Here is a 19,158-nt window from a genome sequence, read left to right on the forward strand (position 1 = left end):
CAGCTATAGGGATTTATGCAACTATTTATGACACTGGTTAAAATAAATACTTACCACATCAATCTGGGCTACATATGGTACTCATGTAGCATCTAGAGAGGAAATATGCTCAAAAAGAAATTAGCAACTTTTGCAGGACATACATTAAGCTTTTGTAGTGCCTTCCCATGCAAATATTTGACATGTAAATAATGTTAGCAGTTACAAGGATTTTTCTGAGACTTCGCAATATTCACCCAGATCACCTGAGATTCTTGAAAGAGCTTGTTAAAAAAAAAGCTGACAAATGTTCACTTAAAAAATAAACCACCTGAGCTTAAGGCAGCGGAGGCACCAAAACGCGGTGTTTTTCTAATGCATTGGTTCAATTTCTGCCACCAAAAACAAAGTCTTCCACTCATTGCGGCTCTTAGCGGGAAACATTTCCAACCTGTGCGTGGAGGGACATCTTCCCTTGAACTGATACTGACCCATACATTTGCTTCATACTGCCCACATTCTGCTGTTTGGATGTAGCCCACAAATATTTTTGTTCAAATTGCAGCCTGGTTCCCATAGCCATGAGAAAAATCTGTGAATGTCAAGTACTTGTCTTGACAAGTGAACCCTTGAAGTGAACCCTTGTCTTCATAGAAATAGGAATGTTAAAAAAAAAAAATCAAAAAGGAAAAAGCCACCACTCTTCATTATAAAGAGTGATTTTTTTGGAGGGGAAAATGTTATTTTGCATTTCATACCAAGAATGCCAGCTGCCAGGAGCATCAGATAGACAACATGAAGTATCCAATACTAGTGCAAGCAACTGTGCGTGTAAAAAATATCTAAAAGGCAATTTCTGAAAAAGGGGAAGCTTTAAATTACAGGTGAGAAATTTTTTTTGGCTACTTTTAGTAACCAAACTGACTTGCACAACCACACAATTCTTTTTTTCCCCCCCTTCTGGCTGCACGTTTTGTCTGTTACATACCAAAGACCATTAGTACCACGAAATGAACTGAATGCAATTTCTTAAATAAGTCATGTGACAGATCGCTTGCTTGAATCAGATAAATAAAAGTTGGTGCTCTGCACAGCTTAGAGAATTTAATATCACTTAAGGAACTTTACTAGCCAGCTGCTTCTGTATTTATTTTTAATGGTAGGGCAAAACATAAAAAGCTTAAAAACTTGACAAAGAACACCAATCAGAAATGCTGCCACAAGCTTTTAAAACATTTCTTGCATACTGGCAAAATGTGGCTTGCAAGGCAGCCATCTACCTTTTTTGGTGAGCAGCTGCTTTTCTTTTTCAGAAGGCTCACGAGATAGAAATTTAAAAAAAAAAGGCAAAATACTAACTCACTTTCATGAATCCAACCCTTATTTTCATATTATGGTTACGTGCCCAAATATTAGCGTATATATAACTTTCTTCCCTCTGTGAAATTATTTGAAAGGAACAGGTTTACAACTTTTATAAAAAAAAAAAAGGCCCAGCATTTATTTTTTTGCCAACAAATCTTTGCAGGCATTACATTTGCATTAGCAGTAAAAATATTGCAATAAATCTTCACCTCACAAAGCTTTCTGTAACCATCTGTCAGGAAATCTGCATTAGCCTGGAGTAAGCATCACTTCACGTATACTTTTTTTTCTTACTGTAAGGTTAAAAAAAATTCAGTTTTAACAATGATGTGAACTCATTTCATCATTAGATAGAAATTAGGAAGTTGTGCAGAATGCGCACAGGGCTGTTCAGCTAATACATTTCAGGGTAAGGCTTTAAACATCTGATTTATGGTGACTGGCTGTCTCAATCCTGGCAAGTTGCATATCCAAACCTTTCCACGTCAAGAGTTTCAAGACATTTGCCATTGCTGGCACGAACAAGGGTGGTTGTAAATCACGGGGTGGGAGAGGAACGGGCTCCTCGACCCCAGGGTCTCCCCTCCATCAGCACAACCCCTGGCCCCATCAGCTGGAAACCCACTGCCCTCCGTCTCCATAGAGTTCCCAACCCAACAGGAAATTACAGTGTTGATGGCTTATTTTTTCTACAGTGACATCAAACATTTATAGTGACACATGTAAGAATATATTATATATTTATATAAATATATAAAATATTTATATAAAATATATAAATAAATACATATACAAAATATGGCATTACTTTCCAGAGAGATGTTACATTTCACAGGCCACGTTTCCTTATCCAGATTTCATTGTCATACAGAATTTGTCATTAAGTTCAGTAAACAATCAGCCTCAAAAAAAAAAACGTTGCCAAAGTCTTCCCTATGTGAAAGCATCACATACCAGAACAAAACCAAATCACTTCCGATTAAAAGGACATATAACATCACGGCAGACAATTGGTTTAAATATTTAAACCCAATGGTTGTTCTTCTATGCTCAGACGCAGGCAAATCATTTCTACCAAAGTCAAAGCAAGCAACAATTGTATGTAGCATAAATGAAGCACGTGGGTCTCAACACCCAGGTCCACGATCCCATCTTCTTGGCATCGTTTTAAACAGGAGTTCCTCATACAGAATATGTGCTTAGGTAGAGTGTACCAAGACAACGCAGAATAGATACAGCTTTTCAAAATAAATAAGCAAATAGAAAGGGTGGTACTGTGATGGCAATTTTTTGTCCATGGATATTCTATATTAGTGTGAGCAGGAAATAGAGGAAATATAAGCCCTGTTGCACAAACTGAAGCGAAGGACAGACAGAAGAATGCTTTACCGAGAGCTTCAGTGCAACTGTTATCCTTTCCAGTGGCATAATTCAGTGATGGGTACATTAGAAATACCAATAAAATAAAATTATTATTTTTTTTAAAAAAAGATTCTCTTTGTATTTGTAGTTACTTCAAATTACAAAACTTAATCTCTTCTGGAAACACTTCCTTTGCTCCACAAATTCATTTCTATTATCTCGAATAAGTCAGTGTGTATGCATATGGATCTATACATATTTGTAAATCTTTCCATACCCTTACTTTCTCTTTGCATACAGAAGCATACACTAGAATTATTGTGTAGTATTTGGTATTCACGTTACATTTAAATAAAGTTTATTAAAAAACAATTATATTAAATACAGACTAACAGAATATTCATAATATATTTTACAGAAAAAAATAGCCATGTCTTTATTTTAGAAATACGTTTCTTTAAAAAGTTCTTTGAGATTTTTATAAAACTTTTTACCCGTGAAGATAAGGTTCCCGTCAGACCTGTAAAAAAAAAGCTTAACCTTTAAATCCTTGTGGTTTTTTGTTTTGTTTTTTTTTTTTCTTTAATACTTTTACAAGCTTACAATCTATAAATTCTTTAAAATTAAAAAAAAAAACAGTATCTTTCGGGATCAAATTGGTCACAGGCCGTTCTTTAAAAAGTCAGTGGAGACTCCCTGAATCCATTCTGAAGTGCCTTTTGTTTTTTTTTCTCTCTCTGGGTATCAATAGTGCAGGTTTACGTGGGAATTCAGAGCTTCCTACACGTCCTATAGGAAGCCCGACGCGTGTCGGTGGCGGGGGTGCCGCTGCAGCAGCGCCCGCAGAGGCCGGGCTCCCCACCCGCCGCAGGAGGCAACGCAGCCCACAGTGTCTGCCCAGCCCCTCCAAGGCCTCTGCGAGGTCCAGCGGCCACGCACAGATGCCAGAAGAGCTGGCACCCAGCCCTCATTTGCTTTCCAAGTTATAGCAGTGGACATCTCCTTTTCCCTTCCCGTCGTACCCGGGAAGCGGCTGCCCGTATTTATCCACGCACCAGCAGTAACCTCTCTTTCGGCCTTTGGACGGGCGACACTGAAACAGAACAGAAGACCCTGTTAGCTTTATTTCTGTTTTCTCCACTCTTAGTGTTATATAGTGGGGATTATTATATTAGGCAGCGCAGTTGCCCCCTTTGAATACCAGGACTATGGGCTGATGACTGGGAACCATCTTTGGAAAAGAAAGTTAATAGATTTGTTCTACGCTCAAGCACAGATCTGGCAAAGACAGTCATTGCAGCAATAACCACCCTTGGCTTGCATCTGTTTGCTGGAGGAATTTCTATGCTATCGTTGACGTTTATTAACAGATACTTAATCCTTCCATAATGGAGTTATCACTTCAACAACTGCTAGGTGTACTAGAACTTTACATGTATGTTTTCCTGTAACTAAGGTTGCCTATACACTAGTCTATAACCTATGTCAGCTTTAGAAGTTGCCTGGTAGAATTTGCCAGCAATGCTGACCAACCTAAAACTACCACAGGCAACAACACTGAACTTCTTTAGAAATAGTAATGCAGTAAAAATGTATTATAAAGTCTCGTATGTACTAAGCAAGCACTGCTCTCCCCAAGGAACCAAGAATGGTAAAAACTAGACTAAAGCAGACGACATGCTGCAGGTTGCATTCAGTATGCAACCCTGGACACAGTTACATCCTGTGAACCTCTGGGACCCTTTTCACCCACAGGTCAGCAAAGACATGTATCTTCAGGACACAGGTTATCTCACTAGGTTTGCCATGGTCAACCTTATTGCCAAGACATAGCCTCCATGTCAGCTCAAGTTTTGAGATTTGGTGATACAGGATTCACTGCAAATGTTAACAGAAGTGGCTGTTTAGTCAGGACAGACTTCCAAAGGAGGCAGGGACACAAATATACCTAGCTTATCAAAGACTGAGGCTTCATCTGTTGTATCACCAACATAAAGGAAGCTAGGCTAGGCCGAAGCCACTTATGGCCCACAACATTGTAAAGGCTATCATGCAAGCAGAGCAAATGCTGCCTCTAAGACCACACTCACAGCAATTCAAGTATTTCAGAGGTTCAGGCTGACACAAGTCAGGCAAACTTTGGCACTACTGCTCAACTGCTTCTTCTCCAGAGTCCAATAGGCACGTCCCCATCTCCCATGTGGGTATGGCAGTGGCTCACAAAGCTAAGGATCTTTTCCATATGCAGGTACACAAGGAAACATCAAGCAAGTGTTGGGCTCCACACGCTGCCCAAACTACTTGACCCTTTCCATGTTTAGGTTTAGGGCCTCAGGTGAAAGGGTGGTATTTCAGACAGAACTGTGAATCTGGGTTACTCCTGGGACAGCCTGCACCAGCACATTGGCCACTAATTTGTGGCAGCGTGGAGCTGGGTAGACAGTCTTCATTAGGAACTTGTGAAAGAGAGATGGGAGCAGATCACACATTAGGCACAAATTTCTGAACATGCTTCCATCTTGTTTATTTTATTTTATAGTAAATGAAGTAATGTTAATCACCGTAACTGCAAATTAATCTACCCTTGTGATACATTTTTGAGTTACAAGCCCAACGCAGAAATAATACAATGCCTTCGCTTCTCTGAATTTGCAGTCCTTCTGCATTAGCCCTATGCAAATGGATGGCAGCAGGATGACAAGATCAAGCTTAAAGTACCTACCAGCGTATTTCAGGAGAGGGTGAAGAAGTTCGAACCAACTGAAATAATAGCTACGTTAATAATTTGCTAAACTATGTGGTTAGTTGCATTTGAGTTCTAGTTACCTGTTCGGCTGGTTTTCTGTACTACATCTTTGAACATAAGTTTTACAACTTATGTTTGCTGTCTCAAAAGCCTGAGTAGGGCTTGTGCATATTCTCCAGGATTTCCATGAATGGCTGCTCAAAGCCCACTGATGTCAGTGCGGAATTTTCCTTTAATTTTGGTGGCGACTGGACTCTAGCTTAAGAGGTATTAACATTTAATGACTTAAATTCTTCATGCTCAAAACTGAGGAATCCATAAACAACTGCCTTTGCACAACTGGCAACCAGCGGTAGGACAAGAGGACACAGCCTCAAGCTTCGCCAGGGAAGGTTCAGGTTGGACATTAGGAAGAATTTCTTTTCAGAAAGGGTCATTAGACATTGGAAGGGGCTGCCCAGGGAGGTGGTGGAGTCACCGTCTCTGGATGTGTTTAAGAAAAGACTGGCCATGGCACTTAGTGCCATGGTCTAGTTGACATGGTAGTGTCAGGGCAATGGTTGGACTCGATGATCCCAGAGGTCTCTTCCAACCTGGTTGATTCTGTGAATTTAAATTTTACAGAAAAGGAAACTGAGGCAGCAGTTCTTGAGTTGTTTTTCCCAAAACAGCAGGCACAGATGGAGCCCGAATTAGAGCACAGGGCTTCTGGCTGCCAGCCTGGTGCTCCGGCGATGAAACTACACTTCTGCTAATAATAGTAACACAGCCTCCCCTTTTAGAAGTACTATATGAAGTATGTTACACAACTCTCGCTGATTCATAGGTTTGCATCACTCTCAAAACAAATCATCAGTTAAAGTTATCTCTTGTTGTTGGAGGCTTTGATTGCTTTTTTACAGTTGCATAATCAATTTTCGGAATTAACTACAACATGAAGTTAGTCTGCAGGAACACCTTCCCTACTACTAATATTTTTTTATTTCTTCTCGACGACCCATTTGGAAAACAAAACCCTTAGATCATTCTACAGCTGAAATAACGCTCTATGAGGAAACAATTTACCTTTTCCAATCTGTGATTCTGTACTACTCGCTCAGCCGTGCTGTCAACAGTAAAGCACTTCTGATTCAAAAGTGATGCTTCTATCCTGAAGCAGCTAGCTTGCATTCCCTACAGAAGTGGTGGACAGTTCAAGTGAAAAAAAAAAATATATATATATAAATATCTGCTCTTCTGAATTTTGTACTCCACGCACATTTCAAGGCTCTGCCCAGCTCTTCTGTATGACTTCAGAAGTCCAAAAAAGCTGGAAAACTGCCCAAGTGGTGGATCCAGTAATTACTTCTGATAGAAACACCAGCTGCCAGCTTCCACGCCACCTGCCCCCTCTCCCTTCCACAAAGAAGTGCCGCAGAGGCATTCATGGGGCACAGCAAAGCATATGGTATCCCATTGAATTCCTGGTCAGCTCAGAGGTCTCTGTGGAGCTAAAACTGTGGTCTCCCAGAACAGACTGCAGACAGCATTGACATACACCTCGGGCCGTTTTGGCTCCTGCCAAGCCCAGCTCTGTTTTCAGTGGAACGATGCCAGCTCACATTTAGGTGAGTATCTGGCTCCGGTACGCAAATATGGGACAATTCTAGTAATTGCCCCATATAATAATTCTAATTTCATCAAAACCTTTTTTTCCATGCTTGAGGCAGAAACATGCCTGTATCAACCTATTCCACGTAAATATACCTATATACCACAGTTGAATAGTACAACCTTACATGTGTGATTTAAGACAAAGAATTCTAAAGTTTAATAGGTCTGTTTTTAAAAAAGTTTATATATAAACACCAAGTGGGAAATATTTTTCATGTTATACCCTGACAGATAAATTTATGTTCTTAAAATTGTTTCACGTATGCAAATTACTCCCTACGGTTGTTCCTGAAAAGTCAATTTCCAGCTATCCACAAATATCTTGAAAAATGCTTTCAACTTGACTGGAAGAGCAGGTAACTGGGAAGGCAGAATATACTAACATGTGAAGTGCCTCCTGAATGAGTTTTAATGGTTTCCAGGGTGATCCTAATTTATCAGACTCCCACCAGCACACACCTATCTACATTACCATCCTAGCCAGTGGTTTTGGCAGCTGTTTCTGGATTAAAAATGCCTAGCTCACACTCATTTTTGACGGATTTACTGTCTATTTCCTAACCTATTATTCTGAATTTTTTTTGTCACAACAGAATATAATTGAATTACAGATTGAACGCTGCTAATGATAGCAATGAAGGAAATTAACAAAATAGCCTAGCATTCTGTTAATGAGACTAGACACCTGCTCACAGTGCCTAAAATATCAGACTCATGTTGATGCTCCAAAAAGAAAACCAAACACAACTGTCGCATTGCCTTGTGGACAATGAATTCAGTCTGGACAGGACTCACTCTCTTCTCAAACTGATGCCTTTTTCTAGGAGTTAATTCTACAAGGGCAACTCAAATATATTATTTTTGCTTTATATTTTGTTTGTGTGAGAAGCAGCCTGCCTCTGTAAGCCCTACCTGTGAAGGCCTGTTCCCAGGGTTGACCAAGGTTCATTGACAGGAGAAGCACTCAAACTACATTTCATGCAGAATATTTACTCACATGGGCTCCATTTGTGGGCATCTCCTACAAGATCCTGAGTTGTCTCAAACTACCATTGAAACTACTGGGGACCTGTGTAAATTGGCACGGCGCTTGACAAGGCTGGCCAGGTATGAAAGTGCCCCTTCATCCTCTATGTTTGCTGACTGGACGGGCTGTTGCTCATAGCACAGGAACCTTTCCTAAAGCAGTTTGAAAGTCTCCAGGCAGCACAGACACTACACAGATGGCAGAAGCATGTCTTTGCTCCGTACCAACACCTTATTCTTGTAAATCAACTTCTAGGAACAAAGACTAGGTAAGTGTATTATCTGTCTTTCCTATTTTTTCCCCTCTGTATTTCCTTTTTTTCCTGCCTCAGTGGCAGAACTATGACTGCACTTTAAAGTACAGTCATCCTTTAAAGTAAGGCACTTTAATACATGCTTACTGTGGATCTGATTTACTACATACACATGCCAGAGACTGCGTGCAAACCACGACTTTTTTGCTGACGAAGCAAAAATCTCAGTCTGAAGACAGATGAAAGGAAGATCTACTGAACAAAGTAAATACCAATCTGCGGTCTTCTGTAATACCTAGAGAAGGAAAAGGGCTACAGTACGCTGGTGTGCCTTGAACGCAGTTGAATGACGTGCAGTTCTGGAGTAGCTAAGCAAATGCTTTTATAGCACAGGCATAAAACACAGTCCTAGCCTCACCCCACAGAGCAGTCTGATGGATTTTCTGAACAAATGCAGACCGAGATGCGAGCATTGCTCTCTGCTAGTTCACACGCAGTGGTACATGAATGACACGGGCTTCTCAAAACTCTAGACAACAAAAAGAAACTCTGTCCCTGCTTGGGAGTTGCCACCACCTGCTCAGGAAAAGCTGGGGAGCATAGACAAGCTCAGCAGCACGCCTCAAAGGTCAAACGGTGCAGTCAATGCTGGGCTGATGGCAGAAGGGAAGGCTGGAAAGCTCACCCCTACTGCAAACGCCCCACCTGATACTGCCAGCTTAACGCAGAGCTCCAGGGAATACCTGAAAGGGAAAGACTGTTTCTAAGAAAGCTGGAAGCCAAAAAATGGAGAGATACCATTCCTAAAATAAGGTTGCCTGATCAGAGGTTGGCCTCTCACTTGCAACCAATGAACTGCATTAGCTCATAACACAGTCAGCCGCTTCTTTGGTTACCAGAGATAGAGAGGCTGACTCGTGTAAACCCAAATGGGAGAGACAAGATGGTCCACAAACAAAATCTGTCCTTACAGAGGGTTTGCCTTGAGGGAAATCTTAAAACAAACTTTTGAATTCAGCAAATTTTGGAATTATACCAAGAAACACATTTCGAGGCAGGTCACTAACTAAACACTGAAATTAGATGGGATGTGCACACTAAGCAAAGAACCTGGCACGCCTTGCACTTCCCCAAGTTCCTGAATGAGCTTCAAGGGTAGCACTGAACAGAGAATGCTGCCGTAGCTCAACCCGACATAACTGCAGCATAAATACCTGCAGTTTAGGTCTGCATTTGTCAAGAAAGGTCACAACCCCAGAATCAAAGAGGGCTGAGAAGCCATCCTTGCTGCAGAGTAACTACTAGATGTATCACTTTCACGATAACATGACCTGGATTTTGGAAGCAATCTGTGTAGCACAGAAAGGACAGATATATACCTTTCTCAAGTTGCTTTTTGTAACACGATCCAGTACAGTTCTTCTAGGAACTCTCAAGCAGCTATTTACAATTCAAAGCATTGATCTATTGCAGTCATATGGCGACTGCAACATTTAGCTCTGTGGGTTATTACAGAGGCACTGCTTTTTTTAAACCAAAGGGCATTAGTACCTAGGACACCAGCCAGCCCATGTGTGATTAGGTATGAATTTTCTCAAATGAATCTGTTGTCATGACCAACAGAAAATAAAAACACTGTCTCCACTTGACAATGTTTAGCACTATCAAATCAGGTCCTAAAACTGGAAATGAACTAGTTCCTCTGTAAAATGATACATAATGCACCTTACCGGCAAAGATGAAGAAAAGGTGAAGTGCATTCATTGGCATGATCAAGACTCTGTACTTACTTGCTTTTTCTTGTAAAACCCCTTCTTGTCACAATTTGGAATATGAAAGCCCCTGGGACTCAAGACATTCAGGATCTTTAGGTGGTTTAAAGTGTCTTCCATTTCTCTACGACAGGGACCCTGTTAACGAGCATGTTTTAGAAAACACAGATGAAACTTCATTCCCAAATCCTGTCTTTCACATGAGAGTTAATAAATCTTTAAAGAGCAAGAAGCACAAACACAACCAAATCCATTAAAACAAAGGGATGGCTGGATATGTCAAAAGGTAGACCATTCACAGATAAAGTTCTGACTTTCTGCTTTATTCAGGATAAATCAACTTCTGAACACTGAAGGCCCTATGCTATGCCAAGGCATGGACTAGCATTTCCAGTTGAAATCACAGCCACATATACTTACAGGAAGGTTTAACCAGTATGTAAATCAATCATATATAACATAACTTAGGTTTGGAAAAGCTGGCCTTGCACCAAGTATGAAAAGAAGACAGTAGGCAACTGGAAATACACCACTTGGTAGATTTTCCCTAATGCCATTTGCTTTTTGTGATTCTGCTGGATTTGAAAGCTTAAATGAAATGGATTTAATGAAAACAAGTAGTTTGGCATAATGTGTATGTATATACAAAAATATGGCAAGTTTGGACAACAATTCCCAATTTCAACTGGACCAAATGGACGCAGCCATGCAAAGGAATAGTTGCATACAACAGTCTCACTAGGTAAGTACGTCACTTTTTGCCTCACTTTCTCCGTCTGCAAAAGGCTGCCAACAATGTAGTGAGGATTAGCTCTAGGACAATGAGCCAAAAAGAACTTCCAGAAGCACTTTTAAGAGCATGTCTCAAACACCAACTAATTATTTCTCACTGCAACCCTTCAGGGTAGGGAGTAAAGCGTTACAAGCCCCACTTTGCAGTCAGAAAACCAGCAGCGGAGGAGTTCATGTTTTGCCAGAGGCCAAGAAGGCAGTCAGTGTCAGCAGTGAGATGGGGATTCAAGAGTCGCAGCCTACAAACTCTGTGCTTAGCTACACTCCTGTCTGGGCACATTACTGACCTGGTCCACCAGCCCACTTCCTCAGCAGGGACCTGAAATAACTCCTTTGCATGGGTTTAAAATGTTTAAGTTGCTGTATCAACACAAAGACTCATCTGGTGCAATTTTTAATTAGTGAAGTAATGACATATATACTTTCAAGCGGTAATATTAACAGTTTGCTCATGTAAAGTGCTTTTCATGTGAGTGTCTGAAAGCATACAGACTCCACATTTCTACTGCAGTTTAAAATGGATTTTTTTTGTTTAGCAAAGACCTTTCTTGCTGCTTTCATATGTTTTCTTTCTGTATCCACCTCACAAGCTCTAAACATGTGCTTTAAATTGCTGCTCTTATTGGCAGTTCCTTAAAAAAAAGAAACTGCCCAGACATGCTGACTGCAAATCACACATGTTCAAGATTTGGTCCCGAGTTAGGCCTATGAAAAGATCAACAGCTTTTTTATTTTAATTATTATTTTGAAGAAGGCTTCCAAAGTCAGACAGATCAATATCAAAAGCTAACATGCAGACACAGCTAGAAGGGCATTTGCTGACAAAGGCACCTGCCCCCCTATGGACTTATTTCTGGTTCTTACAGACACCAGCAGCCTTGGTAAGTTGCCATGCCTGTGCTCATGGAGCCCAGCTACCACCTAAGTGAAATGTTCATCCTAGTTAAGACTAGGACCCTATTTCCTCAGAGCTACCAAAGTTCATTCTTTTACTGTAGGCAGTTTACTTCATGTTTTTGGGAGGAGGACGCGCTGGAAGGCAGATACTGGTTTTTACTAGATGGCTGGACATCAGTGACAAACTAAACATGCAGCTTCCCCACCCTTGCTGTGTTAACTTGGAGGCCATGCTCTCTTCAGACCCAACTTTCCATGTCATACAGGTTTCAAAACCTCCTTTTGCAGATGGGAAGCCATGTCTGGTTTCACCACGACTGTTTTGATGAAACGCCAGAGTACATCCAGACATTTTTTAGGCTATCTGGCACAGGCACAAGGACAACCATCAGGTTATCCATCAGGACATCCAGGAAGAGGAGTTATTCTCCCCTCAGATTCATCACACTCTGGCTGCCCCGCAAATCCACTGGGCAGTCAGTAGGAAGCAATGGCAGCTCGTGTGCCCGTGAGCCTTTGCATTTAGGCAGTGGCACCAAATGACAACTGCAAGCGGAGGTGGTGTTCAGCACGTCATACAAACAGTGACTGAACAGTCAAGATCCTAATCCTCAACCCAGCCTAAGTTTATCTCCTTTGATTCGTGCTGTGGAGTGGGAAGACAGTGCTACTACACTGAATGTGAAACACCTTTTTCCATTATTGCAACCCAATAATGCTGTCTGCAACCAAATTTAATGATGACGCTATTAAACCTGTGCCACGTCCGCTCACACAAATGTGTGATAATTACAAGGGGAACAAGAACTTTTGATCTCTAAGAAATGACTTGGTGAAAATCGTATCTGTATCAATGTAAACATCACGGCGTTAGGCCTCCATGTTTTCTGAACGTGATCTGCTTGGTCTGCTCGTTGTCTGCATTTGCAGATCCCATAGTTTTACCAGTTCAACAGCCAGAATACTCTAAACAGCTACAACAATTACCACCATTTAGTTATCTTGTCATACGCACAACATGCTTACACACACACACACACGCTCACACGCTAGGAAATGCCTTTCCATTTACAAAAGTACTTACATATTCAGTCTCTTGTTTGGATTCAGAAGAGAAATTCAGTGTATCTGTACTCTGTGAATCATATTCCACTTTATAGCGCTGTGTATTTTTGGCTTGCACTTTCCTGATGATATCTATTTTGATGTGCGGCGGATGCAATTTGGAATCTGGCACCCTGTGAGAGTTGGGGATGGCCTGATTTTCTACGCTGCTGGTACTCCGGTCTTCTTCTTCTGAATCACTGGAATTTCCTTCAAGAAGAACAAATGCAGCGAAGAAACAATGTTAATCAACTGCCAGCTGCATCTGGAAGGGCAACAAGCCACTAGATAAATCTATGTGCTCAATTTTCCTTTACAAAATAGCAATATAGAAAAAGACGAACAACTCAGCCTTCCCCTCTGTGACGGCTCCTTTAATCAACTTAAGTTAAACACGGCCGGTTTAGGTAAATTACGGGCTCTTTGTGTGACTCTGTCTTCCCCAGGATGGTAGTTTTTATTTTTTTTTTTTAAAAAAAGAGGCGTTAATAGAATAAATTCTACCACGCTGAGTTTCATGGTTCTAGTTGGTTATTTTTAACACTTTTTCTTTCTTAATTTTATTCAACGTACAGAACAGGAAAGAAAAAAAAAATAGCAAATTTTCGCTCTTCTACTATTAAAATCAGAAACATTTCTAGGTGTACAAAATACATTTTAAAGGTAATGGACAAAAAATGCCATTCATTCTGTAACGGTGTCAAAGGACAAACATCTGCTTTCATCACAAGCTTCAAAAATATTTTCTCTTTAAACTACCACCCACAAAAATACAGGAGAAGCACATTTTTCCAAACTACTGCATAAGCCCAGTGTTCCTGTACCTTCTGAGGTATTTGTCTACACTGCATTTCTCCCTCTTAGAAGACTCCTGCAGTGTAACTGTAACTGGCTGCATTTCCTCGAAGGAATTTTTCACATTTGGATATTCCTATCAGCTAAGTAGCAAAGTCCCACTAGTCGCTGCCTTGGCTGCTGGCCACTTTTTTTTTTTTTTTTTTAAGGAAATCATATTGGGAGTGCACAATGATAACTGACCTGCAAGGAACATCCTGGAAATCTGTATTAAAATTATACTTGATGGCTCACTGAAAAACCACAAAAGCCAAGGAATTCAGTGCTAAACCTGAAAGCCCATGTTCATGTAGCCCATGGACTCTAAATATTTCAACACAGGCAGTACAGTGCCACTGCCAATACACAGGAACAGGGGAGGAACACAAGGAGGAGGAGAGATCCGAGCTAACATCTTGGTACTGGTGGTTTTAGTGTAGCCACTGCTGGCAATGGACATAATTGACCAGGAAAATCCAACTCCCAGTGCAAATGGATTAAGGAAGTTCAAGTCTTAAGACTAAATTTCCTGGCTTTTGTGGGTTTAACTCGGACTCTCAGCGGTATTTGAACATATTTTTTGTGGTTTAATGTCCTGTTTTTAAACAGTGGTATTTTTTTTCCACGTTCTCAACAAAGTTTGCAAGAAATGACACAATTAAATGTTATAAACCTGAATCTCCTAAATATAAATACTATGCCTACTAGGTTTTCTGCAATCAGTCCAGTTTATTAGTTTGCCTCCTCTACCAAAAATAAGTAGAAAATATTCTTAATGTGCATTAAATAATTACCAGGCTGGTCATCTCAGTTTAGATAGACCATCACATTTCAATAGCACTTCTTACACTTCCATTTGGAACAGTTGTAACGCCACATTTTAAACTGTGAAGCATATTTGATTAACTCAGTTTCACAAAACTTGGTGCCATGTTAGCTTTACACCCTCCTAACTCTCACAGAAGTTTTGTTTCTGTTATTTGCTCTCTTTTTAAAAAAAAAAAGATTAGAAGGGTTGCACATGCACAGTACTAGTTAACACTTTCGTGCCCAAAAAAACTGAACTGGAAAATAAGTCCGTGGCCTACTACAGTTGCTGTTAAAAAGGTACTGTAACATACCCCCCCACACACACCGATTTCTAGCAACTTCTGCAAACTAGGAATGACCAAAAGTGTAGCACGTGATGCAGGACCTAGCTGTGTGTAAGGGAGATGATGTGATCCTGCTCGGGGAGGGTGTGTACCAGGGAGCGTTGGATTTAAAGCTGGAAGTGGAGCAGCCCCCATGAGGAGGCAGGCACTGTGTGTCACAGGTTCAGCATCCTTCTTCCTTCTTGCACCCCAGGTTTCCAACCTCCACTCCTTGAATGTGAACTGTAAGGGTCTATCTTTTCACTTTTTAAGGAATCAAAGCTCCTACTGATCTCAGAGTTCTCCCTCAACCAAGAATGCAGAAACAGGAGCTCGGCATTTTGACTATTTAGGCTGAAAATGGAAATATTTTCAGCAAAGTGCAGCTCTGTCTTCTCTAAGTCCCTGTTAAAAGCACTAGCCCTCCATTAAACAGCACCAACTCTCAAGGACATAGGAGACATCCCTCATTTCCAATTCACGTGAAGTATGAACATGCAGAGCCAAGTTCATGTGATGAAGGAAGCGGTTCCATGTTCCAACGAGATTTAAAACTTCAGTGAGTACCTCTGAACTCTCATTCAAATTGTAACTGCTTGGGAGCAGCACATAAATAATTATAGTAAGGCATCTCCTACTCTCATAGCAGCCAGTTAACTGGAGCACTGGTGTCACTTCCTCAGCTAAGGAGAGGCCAGCCAAAGAGTCCCTGCAACCTAGCAGAAAAACTCCTGGCTTTTTAAAAATGCAAACAGTGGAAAGCCTTTTGACACACTTTTCTATAAAATAAATGTTAACATACTTGCTGTTGGTTAGCAAACAGTTTAATGAAATGTTTGCACAGAGGGACTGTGCTTTCTTGATCCGAATCCCAAGTTTCCCTGTCTTAAGTTTCCAAACGTGCACGCTAACAGAACTTTTTCCAACCGTCCCTTCCTCTTCAAACAAAACAAAACCCGCTCTGTGAACGTCTCATTTACAAGACACGTAAGTGGTACGGAAAAGCTTCGTTTGACCAAAGATTTATTTGCAGTGCAGGCAAAAAAACCCAACGTCCTCTTAAATACTGCTGTGCAAACGCTTTGTTCTGAAGAACCACCTTCCCAGGCCAGGGGAATATTTAACTATTTTTATTTTTTTCCCTCCTTCTCTCTGTGCTTACCATCCCCCTGACTTAGCCACGATGCAGCTCAGAAGTTAGCCCACGATCTCCTATTTTCTCGCACCCTCTTTCCAGGAACAAATCGCGAGGATTTCACCCTTTCTCCATCCAGGCTCTGCAGCCTGGCAGCCCCACGCACCCGCAGAAGCAACACGCAACCCCACCCCCCCCATTTTTTTTTTAACAAAGAACAACTCTGCCTTTTTGGCGAGGAGCTACTTCGTACGTAAATAAGGTATAAGAGGTAAATTTTCCTGTCCTTCGGCAAAAACCCCCCTCCTGCAAAACGATCCCAGCCCCGGCTACGTGGCTGCCCGAGCAGCCCCTGCAGGGGGAGAGGGGCTTTTCCGCAGCAAGCCTGCCCGGGCCTCCGCCCTCCCGCTGCGTTGCAACTTGCTTTTTAACTTTTTATCTTTAAAAAAAGCAAGGAACCAGCGATCGAGAAAAGCGGCGCGGGTGCATGCGACCTCCCTACGCTTCCTCGCCCCCCGCCCCGCGGAGCAGCCCCCTTACCTGCAGCGTGCGGTCCCGGCAGGAGGAAGGCCCGCAGCTTGCCGCCCGCCGTGGCGTTGGTGCAGAGCCCGCGGCCCTCCAGCAGCGCCTGCAGCGGCCGCGCCTCCTCCCGCTGCGGCTGGCAGCTGAGGCCGGCGCCGCAGCGCTCCGTGTAGATGCCGCAGGGCTGCCCCGGGCGGAGGGCGCAGGTGAGGCAGCAACCGCAACCCGGCTCCCGCACCCGCTCGGCGCAGTCGGGCTGCAGGGGCTTGCACTGCTGCAGCGCTCGCGCGTCGCAGGGCTCGCAGCGGACCACCGGCCCCGCCAGCGCCGCCGCCGCCGCCGCCCGCCGGACCAGCAGCGCCAGCGCCGCCGCCGCCACTGCCCACAGCACGCCGGGCCGCGGCACCATGGCAACCGGCGGAGGGGGTGGGGGGGGGGGGGCCGCCGGGAGGCGCCCCCGCGCACCCCCGGCCGCGGAGCGGGACGGGCGAAGCCCGGCGCGGGCAGGCACACGCCGCCGCGGGCGGAGCGGAGCAGCACGCGGAGCCCGCGCCGCCTGCGGAGGGGCTGCGGGGAGCGGAGCCCCCGACCGCTCGCAGCCCTACCAGCGCGGGGAGGCAGGAGAGCTGCGCGGCCGGCACACGCACGCCGACCCTGTCTCTCTTCGGCCGCCTGCCCTCACTCACATAAAGGTAGGAGCTCGCTCGCAACAAAGGCAACTTTTTCCTTCTTTTCGCCCCCCTCCTCCCTGCAGAGCGCCTGAATCACTTCGCTCGACGCTAACTTTTTTTTTTGCCACACACAACACTCAGGAAAAAAAAAATATAAAATAAAACGCTTTGTAAAAGTAAAAAAAAAAAAAAAATACTTAGAAAAATATTAAAAAAGCCCAGACGGTCTGAAGAAAACTTGGTCCAAAAACGCTTCAAAGAAAGGAGAAAGAACGGAGGTGAGGGGGGTGTAAAAATAGATGGGGAAAAAAAAAATAAATTAAGAAAGCAAGATTCCCTTCTTTTTATTCTCCGTGCCGCCTGCACCCGCCGCTGCTCCCCGCCACTCTGCGCCCATCTGTCCCCCCGTGCCGCCCGGCCCGCGCTATATAGCGCCGCGGCCGCCGGCCCGCCCCGCGCCATGAATAACGAGCGGTGCGGCGTGGCGGCGAGCGCCGGCCCTCGCCAAATCCAGGTTTCGGTCACGGAGGGCTGGGAGGGCGGTGCGGGGGGGGTGTGGGGGGCGCGGCGGTGTCGGGGGTTTATGGGCGCTTCTTAGAAATCAGCTGTGAGGGGTAGGGCTGGGGGGAGAGGGGCACGGCGTGTGCCTTTTGTTGCAGGAAAAAGTGTGTGTGTGTGTGGGGAGGGAGCGTCCCCGTGTATGGGGGGGGGGGGGGGGGGGGGGGGGGAGGGAGCGTCCCCGTGTATGCGTGTGTTTCCTTGGCACCGGGAGAGGAGACAGGAGCAAAGCTGGCGGAGAGTGCCCTTTTTTGGACTCCCATCTACAATCCTGTCTGCTTTGGGGGCTGCCCGAGAGCCCCGGCCATCGCGGAGGCGTGCCTTTGCTCACACACGCACACACACGCACGCACGCAGGTTCGGGGCATACCTTGGGACCGGTTTACAGCTCACATGACAGCTGCATTTCTTACAAAGATGGGGGGGATGTACATACACACACACACGATTTCACACAGATGTTGCTCTCTGGCCCAGGACTCGGGCCCCAGCCTCATGGATGTGCCTCCCCTAACCACCTTTTTAAAGTCTTTTCTGAACTCTTAAAACTTTTCCCTCCATCCACAAGAAAATGGTTTGCATTGCAACATCCTCGCAAATCTAGAAAAAAAAAGAACCCCAACCCCAAAAAACCCCAGCAATGAAACCCTGCGTTGATTTTGCATGATGGATGCGTTTGCGTTGTGTTTGTAGCCCGTGCAAATTCTGCCCCCCAGTTCTGCTTGGCTTATGTCACTCCCCCCTGTTAACTCGACTTAACTTTGATGGAGAAAATCTGAATTGGCAATGCTAAAAGTTGTGACCATCCTTTCTGAAGCTCTCCTGCGAGCTGATGCAGAAGGGGATGGTGAGGTGTGTGTATGTAGACATATAAATGGTTTTTCATCCATAGGATCCTGCTCCTCACACCAAATAAAACCAATGATGCTCACAGATACTGGCTTATACAAACATATTCTGCCGTGGGAATGATAAGAGACAGACTACTGCTCTGTTTTCGACCCCTTCATTGTTAACACTGAAGCTCACCTTCCAGTAATTCATCGGCTGTTCATGTGTCTAAGTTCAAGTGGAAGAGTGGACTATATATGTTATTGCTCAAGGTACTCGTCACGATACTGCAAATCTCAAAAACTACACTTTTTACAAATGAGATCTTTTTGGATAACTGGAATCAACTATTCAGTTTGTTTTCTCTGTTCTTTATTCAGTAATGGTACCTTTTAGATACCATCTTGAAAGGGTCACCGTACACAGCAGGATAAAAAATACCTGATTTTATGTGTGAAGAATATGGTGTGAGACTAGATAGAGACTTTTCATCGGAAAATTAAGTTAAAGATATGTTGGAAAAG

General features: G+C 43.5%; 1 protein-coding gene across 1 annotated transcript; it reads right to left on the bottom strand.

Moving 5' to 3' along the window:
• Positions 1-1,118: 1,118 nt before the first annotated feature.
• IGFBP3 (insulin like growth factor binding protein 3) lies at positions 1,119-16,983 on the bottom strand. Its single transcript, XM_068396376.1, has 4 exons — positions 16,593-16,983; positions 12,931-13,160; positions 10,176-10,295; positions 1,119-3,799 (listed from the first exon to the last, which is right to left on the bottom strand). The coding sequence occupies exons 1-4, from the start codon at positions 16,981-16,983 to the stop codon at positions 3,674-3,676; spliced, it is 867 nt and encodes a 288-aa protein (XP_068252477.1). The 3' UTR covers positions 1,119-3,673.
• Positions 16,984-19,158: the final 2,175 nt, after the last annotated feature.

Source organism: Nyctibius grandis, chromosome 3, assembly GCF_013368605.1.
Source record: "Nyctibius grandis isolate bNycGra1 chromosome 3, bNycGra1.pri, whole genome shotgun sequence".
Classification (NCBI taxonomy): Eukaryota; Metazoa; Chordata; class Aves; order Nyctibiiformes; family Nyctibiidae; genus Nyctibius; species Nyctibius grandis.

Bases quoted from the DNA above. Each gene is read 5' to 3' on its own strand.
- IGFBP3 (XM_068396376.1), bottom strand. From the start codon at position 16,983: ATGGTGCCGCGGCCCGGCGTGCTGTGGGCAGTGGCGGCGGCGGCGCTG. The intron at 10,296-12,930 runs GTAAGTACTTTT...GCTCGTTAACAG, and splicing joins CCAAACAAGAGACTGAATAT to GGTCCCTGTCGTAGAGAAAT. The intron at 3,800-10,175 runs GTAAGTACAGAG...GTTCTGTTTCAG, and splicing joins GGTTTTACAAGAAAAAGCAA to TGTCGCCCGTCCAAAGGCCG.